Below are 16,594 nucleotides of genomic sequence, written 5' to 3'. Positions count from 1 at the left end.
GTCTCCTCAGGGTGCCGTCAGCCAGACAGTGCCGGCTGGCGACCCCAAGGGGGAGGGCCTTCTCTGTGGGAGCTCCCACCCTCTGGAATGAACTGCCCCCAGAGATCAGGGTTATCCCTGATCTCCCTTCCTTTCGCCGCGCCCTCAAGACTTTGTTATTCCAGCTTGCAGGACTGGCCTAGGGTAATTTTTAGGGGGGTTTTAATTATATTTTAAAATTTGACAAATATTTAAATATTCCTTTTAATTAATTTTAAATTTGTATTGTTTTGTATGTATTTTAAATAGATTGTCAGCCGCCCTGAGTCCTACGGGAGAAGGGCGGGATATAAATCCAAAAAATAAATAAAATAAAATAAATAAATAAAGAAGCAGCAGCATTTAGAACAGCGGTTCTCAACCTATGGGTCGCGACCCCATTTGGGGTCGATCGACCATTTCATGGGGGTCGCCAAGCAAGGCTGTCCGCCATTTTTTCCCCCCTTTTCTGGCGGGTGCCTTACCTCCCTTGAGCTGGGCCAGCTGGTGGTCGGCCTGCTCCGTCTCTGCCGCTTGCCAGTTACGCCTCGGCCGGCGCAGGGGCGGAACCACGCATGCGCGGTGCTCCCGGGCAGGGAAAGTCCTCGACTTACGACTGGTTTAGTCCTCGACTTACGACCGGTTCGGGGGTCATGGCATTAAAAAGGTTGAGAACCACTGATTTAGAATAAAATATAACAGAGTCGGAAGGGACCTCGGAGGTCTTCTAGTCCAACCCCCTGCTCAGGCAGGAAACTCTATTCTGGGAGTTGAAGTCCACGAATCATCCAAGGGCCAAGTTGGAAGACCCCTGTCTCAAAGCATCCTGGCTGAGGAATTCTGGGAGTTGAAGTCCACAAGTCACAAAAGGGCCAAGTTGGAAGACCCCTGTCTTAAAGCATCCCGGCTGAGGAATTCTGGGAGTTGAAGTCCCCAAGTCACCCAAGGGCCACGTTGGGAGACCCCTGCCCTACATGCTCTCCCATACTGGCCTGATCCTTTCCCTCCTTCCTTTTCTCACCTTCGGGACACCGTCCGCAGCTGCTGAGGACCTCTGTAGCACGACACCCGGCACGAAGAGAAAGTGGGGTGCAGCAGCTCTACCCAGCGACAGGGGTGCAGCTCCAGGTAACACAGAAGCGTCTCTATGCCTGAAGAGGAAAACTTTGGGTTAAGCGGGCAAGAACACGCCTGGCCGTCTCCATTTGAGAACGGTTTTGCCCCTGCTTTTCCATTCATGAAAATAAGATAAGACAGTGAGAAGACAATTCACCCGTGGAACCACCTGCCTCCAGAAGCGGTGAATGCTCCAACACTGGAGGTTTTCAAGAAGAGACTGGACAGCTATTTGTCTGAAATGGTATAGGGTTTCCTGCCTGAGCCAGGGGGTTGGACTAGATGACCTCCAAGGTCCCTTCCAACTTCACTACTACTACTACTACTACTACTACTACTACTACTACTACTACTACTACTATTATTATGATAACCTTTATTGTCATTTTTTACTGTGGGCACACTGGCACACATTAAAAATGAAATTATGTTGCCTGCTCTCAAAAGTGTAAAATACGTGTGCCTCAAAACACACATATCACGTGAAATGTTAATACCCCTTTACAAGGCCTTGGTAAGGCCACACCTGGAATACGGCATCCAGTTTTGGTCACCGCGATGTAGAAAAGATGCTGAGACTCTAGAAAGAGGGCAGAGAAGAGCAACAAAGATGATCAGGGGACTGGAGGCTAAAACACATAAGGAACGGTTGCTGGAATTGGGGATGTCTAGTTTAACGAAGAGAAGGACGAGGGGGGACATGATAGCAGTCTTCCAGTATCTCAGGGGCTGCCCCAAAGAAGAGGGAGTCAAGCTATTCTCCTGAAGGCAGGACAAGAAGCAACGGATGGAAACTAACCATGGAGAGAAGCAACCTAGAACTAAGGAGAAACTTCCTGACAGTCAGAACAATTAACCAGTGGAACCACCTGCCTCCAGAAGCGGTGAATGCTCCAACACTGGAAGTTTTTCAGAAGAGACTGGACAGCCATTTGTCTGAGATGGTATAGGGTTTTCTCATTGAGCAGGGGTTTGGACTAGATGACCTCCAAGGTCCCTTCCAACATCATCATCATCACCATCATCATCACCACCACCCTCACCTTCTTCTCGGAGATCCAGGGCTTCCACCGTCTGTTGAATGGGGACAGCCCTCTCGTGTTTGTAGCATATTCGTGACTGCTCCTGTTCTGGGTCAAGGGGCTTTTCTGAACTTCCTTCTAAGGCCGTCAGCATCTCCGCATCCTCCACTTCACAGCCCTGGGGAGTCAGAATGTTTGGTCATGCTCAAGAGCAATGGGGTGGGCAGCGCGGTTTTCATCCCAAGTCCTCAGCACTGAGGGGTGGGCTGACCAGAGAGTCAGGCAGTCCTGCTGGGCTTGTGTGTCTTTCTCTGGGAACAGAGGGTTAGGCTAATGCAGGGGTAGGCAACCTGGGCTCTTTTATGATTGGTGGACTTCAACTCCCAGAATTCCTGAGCCAGCCATGCTGAGGGGAAAGGGAGAGCATTCCAAGCTGAGCCATGCTGGCTCAGGAATTCTGGGAGTTGAAGTCCACGAGTCATAAAAGAGCCGAGGTTGCCTTACCCTTGGGCTAAGTCGAGAAACACTGAGCTGAGCTGTGCATAGCAAAGGAACANTCCATGCTGGCTGAGGGATTCTGGGAGTTGAAGTCCACCAGTCATGAAGGGGCCATAGTTCCCCATGCTGGCTCAGGAATTCTGGGAGTTGAAGTCCAGGAGTCATGAGGGGGCCATAGTTCCCCCATGCTGGCTCAGGAATTCTGGGAGTTGAAGTCCACAAGTCATGAAGGGGCCATAGTTCCCCCATGCTGGCTCAGGAATTCTGGGAGTTGAAGTCCACAAGTCATGAAGGGGCCATAGTTCCCCCATGCTGGCTCAGGAATTCTGGGAGTTGAAGTCCACAAGTCATGAAAGAGTCATAGTTCCCTCACGCTGGCTGAGGAATTCTGGGAGTTGAAGTCCATGAGTCATAAAAGAGCCAAGGTTGCCTACCCCTGGGCTAATGTCTGATATCACAGTTGGCTTCTTCAATCTTGCTTGGAGATTGAACACTTGGTGGGGGTGGGATACAATGTGATTGGATTAGGAATTGGGAGGGGGAGAGAGAGGGGAGAACGAGGAGGGGAAGAAATGGAAGAAGGGGAGGAAGAGGAGGAGGAAGTAGGAAGAGGAGGAAGAAAGAAGGAAGGAGGAAAGGGGGAGGGGGGAGGAGAAAAAAGGTGAAGGAGGAGGAGGAGGAGGAGGAGAAGGGGAATTATTCTGATGTGGGCTCAGGAGAAGCCAATGCTGTCTCGTTCTGATCAGATCTCTTAACGTTTTTCCTTTGGGTCACAATGCATGTTTTTGAAAGCCAGCTAAAATCCACGCTGGGATTCAGGAACACATAACACAAAATTTTTGGGACGCTTGGAAAAAAGATGGGATTTAACAATGCAAGAAAACAACGTGGCCCTTCATCACACAGCTCTTACACTCACGAGATCTATTAGTCCCTGCTTGATGACCAGTTGCAGCACCCCCCAGTCACACAGCCACATTTGTTTTAGCAAGTTTGGTCAGTTTCCCGCAAAACAAGTCATAAAATTGGCCATGGACCTGTGTGCTGACCTGCTTAATGACTGTCGTGACTTACGACTGTCATTCCAGGCGCAGTTACGATCGTAAACCGAGGGCTACCTGGATATTCAACCACGCTGGTACTCCTAAGAAACAGCTTTTAAAGAGGTCTCTGACCAGTTGTCCTCTCCTACACCTGCTGGCTCTTCTTTCCTCACCTTGTTGAGGTCCTGCTGCTTCTGGTGAAGCTCTCGGCATCTGCAGGGTGGGAAAACCGTCTGCACCAGCCTTTTGATGGTGAAGAAGTCAACCGTGTCTGCGTAAATATGGCGCCTCAACTCATGCAGATCCTCACCCTGGCGAGGAGAAGAAACACTTTAAGAATGGTGGAAAAATAGGCATTATTATTATTATTATTATTATTATTATGGTTTATTACCTAGGCCAGGGGTAGGCAACCTTGGCTCTTTTATGACTCATGGACTTCAACTCCCAGAATTCCTGAGCCAGCACAGCTGGCTCAGGAATTCTGGGAGTTGAAGTCCACGAGTCATAAAAGAGCCAAGGTTGCCTACCCCTGACCTAGGCATATGAATGACTGTCATTTTCTCCTCCTTCCCGGAAACATATAAGTGCATCCATTTATCTGCATAAATCTATTTATCGCATTATTTTTGGGAGGGAACTCTTCCAGGGCCTACTGTTAACAATATAAATACTACAGGGAGCCTCTATTATTGGTTTTGGGGTCCTGCATTCGATTCCACAAGATGTAGAATTGGAGGTTCCTCCGCAAGCATGTTAAGGGATAACAGGGTAAGGGTTGGAAGGGACTTTGGAGGTCTTCTAGTCCAGCCCCATCCTCATGAGAGGAGATACTATACATTTCTGGACAAATGTCTACCCAGTCTCTTCTTAAAAATCTCCAGTGATGGAGTACTCATAACTTCTTGAGGCAAGTTGTTCCACTAATTAATTGTCCTCACTTTTAGGAAGTTTCTCCTTAATCCCTTAATCTCTTCTTGATTAGTTTCCATCCATTGCTTCTTGTCCTGCCTTTGGGTGCTTTGGAGAATAGCTCGACTCCCTCTTCTTTGGGGCAGCCCCTGAGATACTGGAAGACTGCTATCATGTCCCCCCTCATCCTTCTCTTCTGAACTTTGAGAGAATACAGAATAATAGAGCTGGAAGGGACCTTGGAGGTCTTCTAGTCCAGCCCCTTGCTCAAGCAGGAAACCCTGTACCATTTCAGACAACTGACTGTCCAATCTCTTCTTAAAAACCTCCAGGGATGGACCACCCAGAGCTTATAGAGGCAACTTCTGTTCCATTGCTTAATTGTCCTCACTGTCAGTAAGTTTCTCCTTAATTCCAGGTTGCTTCTCTCCTTGATGAGTTTCTATCCATTGCTTCTTGTCCTGCCTTCAGGCGCTTTGGAAAACAGATCTTCCAGTACTTGAGCGGCTGCCACAGAGAAGAGAGGGTCAACTAACGGCAGAGGGCAAGACAAGAAGTAAGGATGTGAACTCATCATGGAGAGAAGGAACCTGGAGCTAAGAAGAAATTTCCTGACAGTGAGAACAATCAATCAGTGGAACAACCTGCCTCCAGAAGTTATGAATGCTCCATCACTGGAGGCTTTTAAGAAGAGATTAAATAGCAATATGTCTGAAATGGTATAGGGTTTCCTGCCTGAGCAAGGGGTTGGGCTAGAAGACCTCCAAGGTCCCTTCCAACTCTTATTCTGTATTCTGACCTGCAAGGTTTCCTTTTAAAAACTTCCAGTGTTGGAGCATTCACAACGTCTGGAGGCAGGTTGTTCCACTGGTTAATTGTTCTCACTGTCAGGAAGTTTCTCCTTAGTTCTAGGTTGCTTCTCTCCTTGATCAGTTTCCATCTGTTGCTTCTTGTCCTGCCTTCAGGTGCTTTGGAGAATAGCTTGACCCCTCTCTTCTTGGGGACAGCTCCTCAAATATGTGATGCACACACCTGTGGCAGGTTTTCAGGCTGAACAAATCCCCCAGAACAGACCATACTTTACCTCTGGGTTTAGGAAGAGATGACACTGGGCGGGTTGGCCATCCCGCCCTGCCCGCCCGATCTCCTGCACGTAGCTCTCGAAGTTCTTGGGCATGTTGTAATGCACAACCCCGCGCACGTCCGACTTGTCCAAGCCCATCCCAAAGGCCACCGTGGCCACCACCACCCGCAGCTGGCCAGACATGAAGCTGTTCTGCACCCGCCGGCGTTCATGGGCAGACAACCCGGCATGGTAGGCGTCGGCAATCCACTTCAGAGGGCGGCGGATGCTCTTTTTAGCTAGGTGGAAATAAAAGGAGAGCAAAAGTGTGAGGCTCACGGCAAGCCTGGGAGAAACGTCACTCAGGTAAACCACAACTTGTTTCGAGGATTCAAAAGTGCTGAAAAAAAGCTGGTTTGTTCCAGAAAGGAAAGATCCCATGCCTGTTTGGCTGTGCTTTGTCAGAGCATGCACAGTCTTATCGTGCTGAGATAACCCAGGAGTAAATACAGTAAACAATGGTCTATTTTAAATGGTGATTTATATTGCACTATCTACAATATAGACTAGGAACAAAATGCATACACGTGGTAATACAGCAAACTCCAATACACAGCAGTTACAACAGGAAACGGATGAGAGAGAGAGAGAGAGACTCCAGCAAAAAGCCTTCCCTTTTATACTCAGGCTCTTAAAGGGATACAGACCCTGCTTGCTCTTAAAGAGACACAGACCCTGCTGAGTCATTCCTATCATTGCATCATCCACCTTACATTACATGACATCATTACACAAGCTGTTTAGCTATTAAATTATTACCTTGACATGCTTTAATTCTGGAAGGATCTTCTCTCAGAGAAGCTTAGTGGGCTGGTACCCTGACATAATTTTGGCATTAGGCAAAGGCTGTCCTCGACTTACGACAATTCATATAGTGACCGTTCAAAGTGGCAACGGCACTAAAAAAGTCACTCAGCACCGTTTTTCACACGACCATTGCAACATCCCCGGGGACAAGTGATCAAAATTTAGACGGTTGGCCACTGACTCCTACTGACAACGGTCGCAGCGTCCCTATAATACTCGGTCAAAATTCAGATGTTTGGAAACTGACTCGTACTTATGACGGTTGCTGTGTCCTGGAGTCATGTGACACCCCCCTTTTGCGACCTTCCGACAAGCAAAGTCAGTGGGGAAACCAGATTCACTTCACAACCATGTTACTATCTTAACAACGGCAGCGATCCACTTAAAAACTCTGGCGAGAAGGATTGTAAAATGGGGCCAAACTCACTTAACCATTATCTTGCTTAGCAACGAAAATGTTGGGAGTCAATTGTGGTCCTAAGTTGAGGACAAAAAGAACAATTCTTTTCTGCCACTTCTCTTATTCTTACTACCCAGCTATTCCCCAGGTCAGTTCTGCCAATCATCCCCAGTTCAACAACTACCTTTGGCTTTTGGCCTTTTTCCAGGGAGACGGTCTTGCGCTTCTTGCTCTGGTTCACAGGGGGGGCCTCTCAGCTTCACCCCCTGCAGACACGTGCGGATGAAGGCTGCAATCCGCGTCGTCTCTTCCCGGCGCGTGCAGTACACGATGATGGAGTCCAGGCTTCCAAACCTCTCCCCTTGCAGCAAACTTACGAGAGCCTGCAAGAATCGGTAGTGTCAACGCTGCGAACCTCGGATGTTCTTGCTTTGGCAACAGATGGAGATGCAGCCATTTTCCTTCTTAGGTTTTACTCTTAGAATTAGAGTTGGAGTTAGGTGATACTGGGGGGGAGGAGGAGGAATGCACATGGGAGTTTAGTTAGACATAACAATATTGTAACTAGTGTGAGAACCAAGGTTTTTTGAAATTAGGGGATTAGAGGCTAAAGCATATAAGGAACGGCTGAGGGAATTGGAGGCTAAATTGGAGGCTAATTGGAGGCTGGATTGGAGGCTAAAACATACAAGGAACGGTTGCTGGAATTGGGTCGGTCTAGTCTAATGAAGAGAAGGACGAGGGGGGACAGGATAGCAGTGTTCCAGTATCTCAAGGGCTGCCCCAAAGAAGAGGAAGTCAAGCTATTCTCCAAAGAAACCTGAAGGCAGGACAAGAAGCAACAGATGGAATCTAATCAAGGAGAGAAGCAACCTGGAATTAGCAAGAAATTTCCTGAGAGAACAATTAACCAGGGGAACAACCTGCCTTCAGAAGCGGTGAATGCTCCAACACTGGAAGTTTTTAAGAAGAGACTGGACAGCCATTTGTCCGAAATGGTATAGGTTTTCCTGCCTGAACAGGGGGTTGGACTAAATGACCTCCAAGGTCCCTTCCAATTTTATTATTATTATTAACAACCTGCCTCCAGAAGTGGTGAATGCTCCAACACTGGAAGTTTTTAAGAAGAAACTGGACAGCCATTTGTCCGAAATGGTAGAGGGTTTCCTGCCTGAGCAGGGGGTTGGACTAGATGACCTCCAAGGTCCCTGCCAACTTTATTATTATTATGATTATGATTATTATTATTATTATTATTATTAAAGAGGTGATAAGAAATGGCGGGTTGGAGAACTGGAGGGAAAGCCTGCATTTCAAACTAATTGGAGAATGTGATTTATGACTGTTAATTAGGGGAGGGAATTGTGCTAAATACTATGTGCTCAGGGGAGGGGAATCCAGATTTTGGCTTGGACTATGTACGTGCCGATGTTATGCTACTCAAATAAAGATTCTTTAAGGTAAACAATGCCTCGAAGTTCTTTGAAGAGTTTCATCTGTCGGAACCATGACAGGTTGCTTTTCAACAGAGATTCAGAGCTGTTTTCCTGGATACCTTAGGGAAAAAAGGGCTAGCATCATTAGAGAGGAAAGAAAAAGAACCCCCAACAGGAAAACGTTTCCTATCCAGGGGACTTTTTCTTGCCTTTTCAGCCCGGTTTTCCTCTCAATTCTAGCAGACTGATCCCAAACAAATTCTCCCAGAGCAGTGGATTTCTGAACCCAGGCAGATCTATTCCAGATCTCTGGCTGCTAATACTGGAAAAACACCCGAAAGGTGTAGCAACTTCTGGCTGGGAAGTACAAAGCAAAGCAGAGCCTGTTGTTAGAGAAGATCTGTTTTCTTAGAAAAAAGATTTCAAAGAATAACAAGACAGTCCAGTTGCCGCTTGAAAAAGCAGCTTTGGGGGAACCTTAAGATTCCATCTTATTGTGAGTTTCTGGAAGACAGGCTCAACACTACACAGCTGGCAATAATGGTGATGATGATGATGACAATGATGATAATATTAATAATATTAATATTAATAATATTATTAATAATATTACTAATAATATTACTACTACTACTACTACTACGACTACTACTACTACTAATAATAATAATAATAGAGCTGGAAGGGACCTTAGAGGTCTTCTAATCCAACCCCCTGCTCAGGCAGAAAACCCTATACGAGAGGTAGGCAACCTTGGCTCATTTATGACTCGTGGACTTCAACTCCCAGAATTCCTGAGCCAGCAAAGGGAACCTTGATCCTTTTATGACTCGTGGACTTCAACTCCCAGAATTCCTGAGCCAGCCATGCTGAGGGGAAAGGGAGAGGTTTCCAAGCTGAGCCATGCTGGCTCAGGAATTCTGGGAGTTGAAGTCCGCGAGGCATCAAGGAGGCTATGGTTCCCCCATGCTGGCTCAGGAATTCTGGGAGTTGAAGTCCACCAGTCATAAAAGAGCCAAGGTTGCCTACCCCTGCCCTATACCATTCCAGACAAATGGTTGACCAGTCTCTTCTTAAAAACTTCCAGTGTTGGAGCATTCCACTGGTTAATTGTTCGGCTTGTGCGCCACCAATTTAATGGGCCTTTTAGGAAGTGAAAAGCAGCACAGGAGAGAATTAAACAAACAAAAAGCAACAAAAAGTACATACTAAGCCCACAAACACATGGCATCCTACAAACCTTAACCCTTTTTCTTTTTCACATTATCCTATGCTTTTTATTTTTGTTTTTAGCTCCTGGAGGCAAAGTAGTCCCACTGGTTAATTGTTCTCACTGTCAGGAAGTTTCTCCTTAGTTCTAGGTTGCTTCTCTCCTTGATTTATTTCCATCCGTTGCTTTCCTCCAATGTTCTTCAAGAAGGCTTCTGAACTCCCCCCCTCTCCCCCCACTCCCCTGACCAAGAGTCTCTCTTATATGGGAACATCTGGCTGTGCTCCAGACTTACTTGATCCTTGTCTCTGTCTGTGGAGACCGAGAGACACAAGTTCGGAGGAACCGCAGCAGACCGCACAGCCAGCCCTTCGCCCTCCGGGATGCCCAAGTGGTGGGCCACGTCCCCTGCCGTCGAAACCGTGGCGGTGGCTGTCAGGCCTAAGAAGCACCGCACACCCAAGCGTTCCCGAAGAACCTGCCAGGGAAGGAACGGTGAGGTCATCTGAACCTTTCCACAAGGCTTCCCAATTTCCAAGTACAGCTAGTCCTTGATTTAGGACAGTTGAGCCCCAAATTTATTAATTGAGACATTTATTAAGTGTGACTTTTGCCGCATTTGACGATGTTTCTTGCCACCGTTGTTAAGGGAATCGCTGCAGTTGTTAAATTGGTAACAAGGTCGTTAAGGGAATCCGACTTTGCTTGTCAGATGGTCACAAAAGGGGATCAGGTGATCCCAGGACACTGCGACAGTCATAAATGGGCTGCCAAGTGTCTGAATTTTGATCACGTGACCAGGGGGAATGGTGCAACAGTGGTGAGTGTGGAAAATGGTCATAAGTTGCTTTTTTTCAGTGCCATTGTAGCTTTGAACGTTCACTAAATGAACTGTTGTAAGTCCAGGACTACCAATATACAGAATAGAATAGAATGGAATAGGATAGAATATAGAATAGAATAGAATAGAATAGAATAGAATAGAATAGAATAGAATAGAATAGAATAGAATAGAATCTGGAAAGAATAGAACAGAATAGAATATAGAATAGATGAAAAATAGAATAGAATAGAAAATAGAATAGAGTAGAACAGGGGTGTCAAACTCAATTTCATTGAGGGCCGCATCAGCATTGCGGTTGCCCTGGGGGGGGTGACCAGGGTGGGTGTGGCCTCCTGGGTGGGTGTGGATGGAGTGGTGTGGCCTACTGGGTGGGCGTGGCCAGCTCTACATTGTTCCCGTCAAGGGGGCCTGGGGGGGGCTGGGCAGGAGTGGGACAGATCTGAGGGTCTCTGGCAGAACGGGGTGGGACCGGGGCAAGCGCCAAGGCATGGTCCATTTCTTCATTCCTCACAAAGGGTGACACCTCCCCAGCATGCACCCAGAGGGCAAGGGCCGACCTGGCAGGGGCTGGTTCCTCGCTGTTTCCGGACGGCCTTGTGGAGCTAAGACTGAATGCGTTTCAGCATAGATGGTCACCACAAAATTGTACATTGGCTCCCGGCCGGCCTGGGCCAGGGCCAAGGCAGCAGGGGCCGTTCCCTCACTGTTTCCAGGATGGCTTCGCGGACCACAGGAAACCACTTCGTGGGCTGCATCCGGCCCCCGGGCCTTGTGTTTGACATGTCTGGAGTAGAATATAGAATAGAATAGAAAATAAAATGAAATAGAATAGAAAATAAAATAATAGAATAGAATATAGAATAGAATAGATGAAAAATAGAACAGAAAATAGAATAGAATAAAAAACAGAATAGAATAGAAAATGGAATAGAAAATAGAATAGAGTAGAATATAGAATAGAATAGAAAATAAAATAATAGAATAGAATATAGAATAGAAAATGGAATGGAATGGAACAGAACAGAACGGAATGGAATTATTGACATTTTTTTACTGTAGGCACATTGGCACACGTTAAAAATGAAATTTTGCTGCTTGCTCTCAAAAGTGTACGCATACAGAACACCCATTTCGACGTGCTATATACAACATATGTGTAAACCTACACCCTTACGTATAAATAACATATAAATATTCATCCCTGTCCCATCTTGAACAGACACCGGAAAGAGGAAGCTTTAGGGCGGACTTCAACTCCCAGAATTCCGCAGCCAGGAGGGCCACGGCTGAGAATCCTAGGAGTTGCAGTCCACTCTCTTTCCATTTGACAAGGGTTGGGGAAAGCCGACAGAGCTCCAGAGGGGACTCTTCAGGATACTGGTGCCGATTGCGCGGGGTCTTTGACCCCAGAGCCCCCTCCTCCCTGTAACCCCAACCCACATTTCCCGCTCGTTCGCCTTCCGTACCTTACAGAGCCGGAGGTAGCAAGGGCGGAAGTTGTGCGACCACTCGGACAGGCAGTGCACCTCGTCGATGCAGGCGAAAGCCACGGGGGGAAGCTGATCCGCGGGGGGGAGGCAGCTGCCACTCGAGAGGCCCCCCCCAACCAGGGCCTCGGGGGACAGCAGGAGCACCTGGACTTTCCCGGCCTTTACCTGCAAGCAGAACACCTGGGTGGGTCAGGGGCACCGGCTTTCCCTGCCGCCCTGCTGAGCACTGGACATTCAACCTCGCTGGGCAGGGCAGAGTACGGGGAGTGCTCGATTAGCGACCGCCGTTGAGCCCAGAATTCCCCTCGCAAAGCAAGACCCTTAAGTGAGTTTGGCCCGACCCTACGACCTTCCTTGCTAGAGTTGTTAAGTGAATCGCGACAGATGTTACGTTGGTCACAGGGTTAAGCGAACCTGGCTTCCCCACTGACTTGGTCAGATGGTCGCAAAAAGGGATCGCGTGACACACACACACACACATACACATCCCGGGACGCTGCAGCCGTCATAAATAGGAACCCGTTGCCAACCGGCTGGATTTTGATCACGTGACCACTGGGGAGGTCGCGACGGTGCAAGGTGAAAAGCGGCCGTAAAGTCATTTTTTTTTCAGTTGCAATTTTGAACGGCCGTTAAACAAATTATTTTAAGCTGTGGACGCTCCAACACTGGAGGCTTTTAAGAAGAGACCGAACAGCCATTTGTCTGAAATGGTATATAGGGTTTCCTGCCTGAGCAGGGGGTTGGACCAGATGACCTTTAAGGTCCCTCCCAACTCTGTTATTCTTTTCCTTCCTTCCTTCCTTCCTTCCTTCCTTCCTTCCTTCCTTTTCTTCTTTCCTTCCTTCCCTCCCTCCCTTCTCTAACACTGGAAGTATTTAAGAAGAGACTGGACAGCCATTTGTCTGAAATGGTGTAAGGTTTCCTGCCGGAGCAGGGGGTTGGACTAGATGACCTCCAAGGTCCCTCCCAACTCTGTTATTCTTTTCCTTCCTTCCTTCCTTCCTTCCTTCCTTCCTTCCTTCCTTCCTTCCTTCCTTCCTTTTCTTCTTTCCTTCCTTTCCTCCCTCCCTTCTCCAACACCGGAAGTATTTAAGAAGAGACTGGACAGCCATTTGTCTGAAATGGTATATAGGGTTTCCTGCCTGAGCAGGGGGTTGGACTAGATGACCTCCAAGGTCCCTCCCAACTCTGTTATTCTTTTTTTTCCTTCCTTCTTTCCTTCCTTCCTTCCTTCCCTCCCTCCCTCCCTTCTCCAACACTGGAAGTATTTAAGAAGAGACTGGACAGCCATTTGTCTGAAATGGTGTTAGGTTTCCTGCCTGAGCAGGGGGTTGGACTAGATGACCTCCAAAGTCCCTTCCAACTCTGTTATTCTTGTTTTCCCCCTTCCTTCCTTAACAACTGCAGTAATTCACTTAACAACTTCAGCAAGAAAAGTCATAAAACGGGGCACGTAACAACTGTCTCGCTTAGCAACAGAAAATTTGGACTCGCTTGTGGTCGTAAATCAAGGAGTACCTGTCTTTACTGTGTTAAGTTCAAAACTGGAGGCGGGCAGGAGCCAAACACATCTGACCCTACCCCAACCGAGACCACAAATCCCACAATTCTTAGATTGCATGGGAATTATGGGCTCTGCAGGGCAGTACTATCCGGAGGGTCCTAGTTTAAGGCAGTCCTCGGTTACACCGAGGCGCCTTCGCCCCCAGGCAGCTGGCTCACCCGCTCCATGGCAGCCTCCCTCTGAGCCTTCGACATGTTGGAGTGGACGCAGGCCGCTTTCAGGCGCTGAGGGAGGCCGGAGACCTGCAAGAAACACAGAGCGCGCCTCACTCAGACTTAGGCAGACATGGGGGCTACCGGCCCCCTCCCCAGCCAGCGAACAGGAGCCACGTCCCCACGGCTTTCCCTACGGCTGTAATTTCTGCTCCACAAAAAATGCTGAATTGTCCATTTTGGCATTGGCCCACCCTATCTGTGCCAGGATAGGTGGCAGGCTGCGTTCAGTGTGTGTGTGTGTGTGTGTCTAGGACAACTTAGCACGCCCAGCTCACCGTAGGACAAGAGTTACAGATAGATAGATAGATAGATAGATAGATAGATAGATAGATAGATAGATAGATAGATAGATAGATAGATAGATAGATAGATAGATAGATGACGGACGGATAATGATTGATATGATAGATTGATATATGATAGATTGATATGATAGATTGATATATGATAGATTGATATGATAGATAGATAGATAGATAGATAGATAGATAGATAGATAGATAGATAGATAGATAGATAGATAGATAGATAGATAGATAGACGGACGGACGGATAATGATTGATATGATAGATTGATATATGATAGATTGATATGATAGATTGATATGATAGATAGATAGATAGATAGATAGATAGATAGATAGATAGATAGATAGATAGATAGATAGATAGATAGATAGATAGATAGATAGATAGATAGATAGATAGATAGATAGATAGATAGATAGATAGACGGACGGACGGACGGACGGACGGACGGACGGACAGATAATGATTGATATGATAGATTGATATATGATAGATTGATATGATAGATTGATATGATAGATAGATAGATAGATAGATAGATAGATAGATAGATAGATAGATAGATAGATAGATAGATAGATAGATAGATAGATAGATAGGGATGGATGGATGGATGGATGGATGGATGGGATGGATGGATAGATAGATATAGACAGACAGACAGACAGACAGATAATGATTGATGTGATAGATTGATATATGATAGATTGATATGATAGATACAGATAGATAGATAGATAGATATGATACATATGATAATGATAGATTGATATGATAGATTGATATATGATAGATATGATAGATTGATATTTTGATTTGATTTGATTTTGATTTTATTAGATTTTGATAGATATGATTATGATAGATATGATTGATATGATATACAGATAGATGATAGATATGATTGATATGATAGATTTATATGATAGATATGATAGATTGATATATGATAGATTGATTGATATGATAGACAGACAGATAGAGATAGATAGATTAGAGAAATAGATAGAAAGAGAGAGAGAGAGAAAACCTTTATTGTCATTTTTTCCTGTGGGCACAATGGCACACATTAAACATGAAATTTAGTTCCTTGTGTACACATACATAACACACATCTAAAACATACTATATACACCATATGTATAGACCTACACCCTTACCTATAAATAACATGTAAATATTAATCACTGTCCATCTTGAATACATAAGGGAAGGAGGAAGCTTTATATCGAACAAACGGTGGACTGGAATCATCAAAGAAAGGATGCCACAAAGAGGGACAGAATGAAACGTGAAGGGCAAAAGTTAAAATAATTTTCTAATAATTTTAAACGCTTAAACCGAATTGTGGAATTGTCCCGCAGCAGGCTGTCCCTCGGTCAGTTGGCCACGGCGGGTTGTCCTGCCAGCCTAGAAAACCCCCCCCACACACATACACACACCACGCTCTCAGTCCAAGAGCCTCTTCCAGCTTACCTGATCATCCATCAGGGACACCAAGGGAGAGATCACCAAGGTGACGCACGGGGACCGTTTGCCGTACAGATAGGCGGGCAGCTGGTAGCAGAGAGATTTTCCCATCCCTGTGGACAAGACCACCAGGGTGGAGAGCCCTGCAAGAGAGCAGAGTCAGAAGAGTCAGCCTCAGAACCAACAGCCACCGTAACCTTTCCCCGTGCTGGCACCCGCGCAGAAATGGCAACTTAAAGGACATCTATCCCACCCCCTGCTCAGTGCAAGATTCACTACAGCAGCTTGGATGTCCCAAAGGTGCTACTTTCAAAAGGAAACTGGGCTTCGTTTTCCTTGAAAACGTTTCGCTTCGCATCCAAGAAGCTTCCTCAGTGCTGACTGAGCTGACTGAGCTGTCAGAACTGAAGAAGCTTCTTGGATGAGAAGCGAAACGTCTTCAAGGAAAAACGAAGTCCAGTTGCCTTTTGAAGAAAAAAAAAAAAGCACCCATGATCAGGGTGATTGACGATCTCCATATAGACAGCAGCTTGGATGGACGCTCACTGAATTTCTGTGTGGAAACCTCCACAGAAAATCTCCCCCAGTACATGTGGCAGCCTGTTTCACTGACTGACCAGTCGTATTTTTAAAGGTTCCTAACATTTAGCCTGAATGTGCAAGCTTACCGCAAGGAGGTTGAGGGGTTGGTGAACTGGTGTGAGGAAAACAGCCTAGTTTTAAATGCCGGAAAAACCAGAGATCATTGTCGATTTCAGAAAAGGCAGGCACAGCCACACATAATAATAATAATAATTATAATTATAATAATTATAATAATAATTATAATTATAATAATTGTAATAATAATAATAATGTTGGAAGGGACCTTGGAGGTCATCTAATCCAACCCCCTGCTCAGGCAGGAAACCCTATACCAGTGGTTCTCAACCTGTGGGTCGGGACCCCATTTGGGGTCGATCGACCATTTCACGGGGGTCGCCAAGCAAGGCTGTCCGCCATTTTTTTTGTCCGCCATTTTTTCCCCCTTTTCCGGCGGGTGCCTTACCTCCCTTGGGCTGGGCCAGCTGGTGGTCGGCCTGCTCCGTCTCTGCCGCTTGCCAGCTACGCCTCG

At 46.6% G+C, this 16,594-nt stretch overlaps 1 protein-coding gene across 1 annotated transcript in view; it reads right to left on the bottom strand.

Moving 5' to 3' along the window:
• Positions 1-16,594, bottom strand: part of RECQL4 (RecQ like helicase 4) — a 44,261-nt gene that overhangs the window by 11,669 nt on the left and 15,998 nt on the right. The window contains exons 12-20 of the mRNA XM_015826864.1: positions 15,487-15,623; positions 13,645-13,728; positions 11,896-12,084; positions 9,881-10,063; positions 7,124-7,322; positions 5,694-5,971; positions 3,871-4,008; positions 2,178-2,334; positions 1,040-1,169 (exon numbers count right to left, since the gene is read on the bottom strand). Coding sequence (XP_015682350.1) covers positions 1,040-1,169; positions 2,178-2,334; positions 3,871-4,008; positions 5,694-5,971; positions 7,124-7,322; positions 9,881-10,063; positions 11,896-12,084; positions 13,645-13,728; positions 15,487-15,623 — 1,495 coding nt within the window. The remainder of the gene's footprint in view (positions 1-1,039; positions 1,170-2,177; positions 2,335-3,870; positions 4,009-5,693; positions 5,972-7,123; positions 7,323-9,880; positions 10,064-11,895; positions 12,085-13,644; positions 13,729-15,486; positions 15,624-16,594) is intronic.

Source organism: Protobothrops mucrosquamatus, unplaced genomic scaffold, assembly GCF_001527695.2.
Source record: "Protobothrops mucrosquamatus isolate PMUCROS unplaced genomic scaffold, P.Mucros_1.0 scaffold3348, whole genome shotgun sequence".
NCBI lineage: Eukaryota > Metazoa > Chordata > Lepidosauria > Squamata > Viperidae > Protobothrops > Protobothrops mucrosquamatus.
Note: the sequence above shows the minus strand (reverse complement) of the source record. Positions and strands in the feature narration are given on the sequence as shown.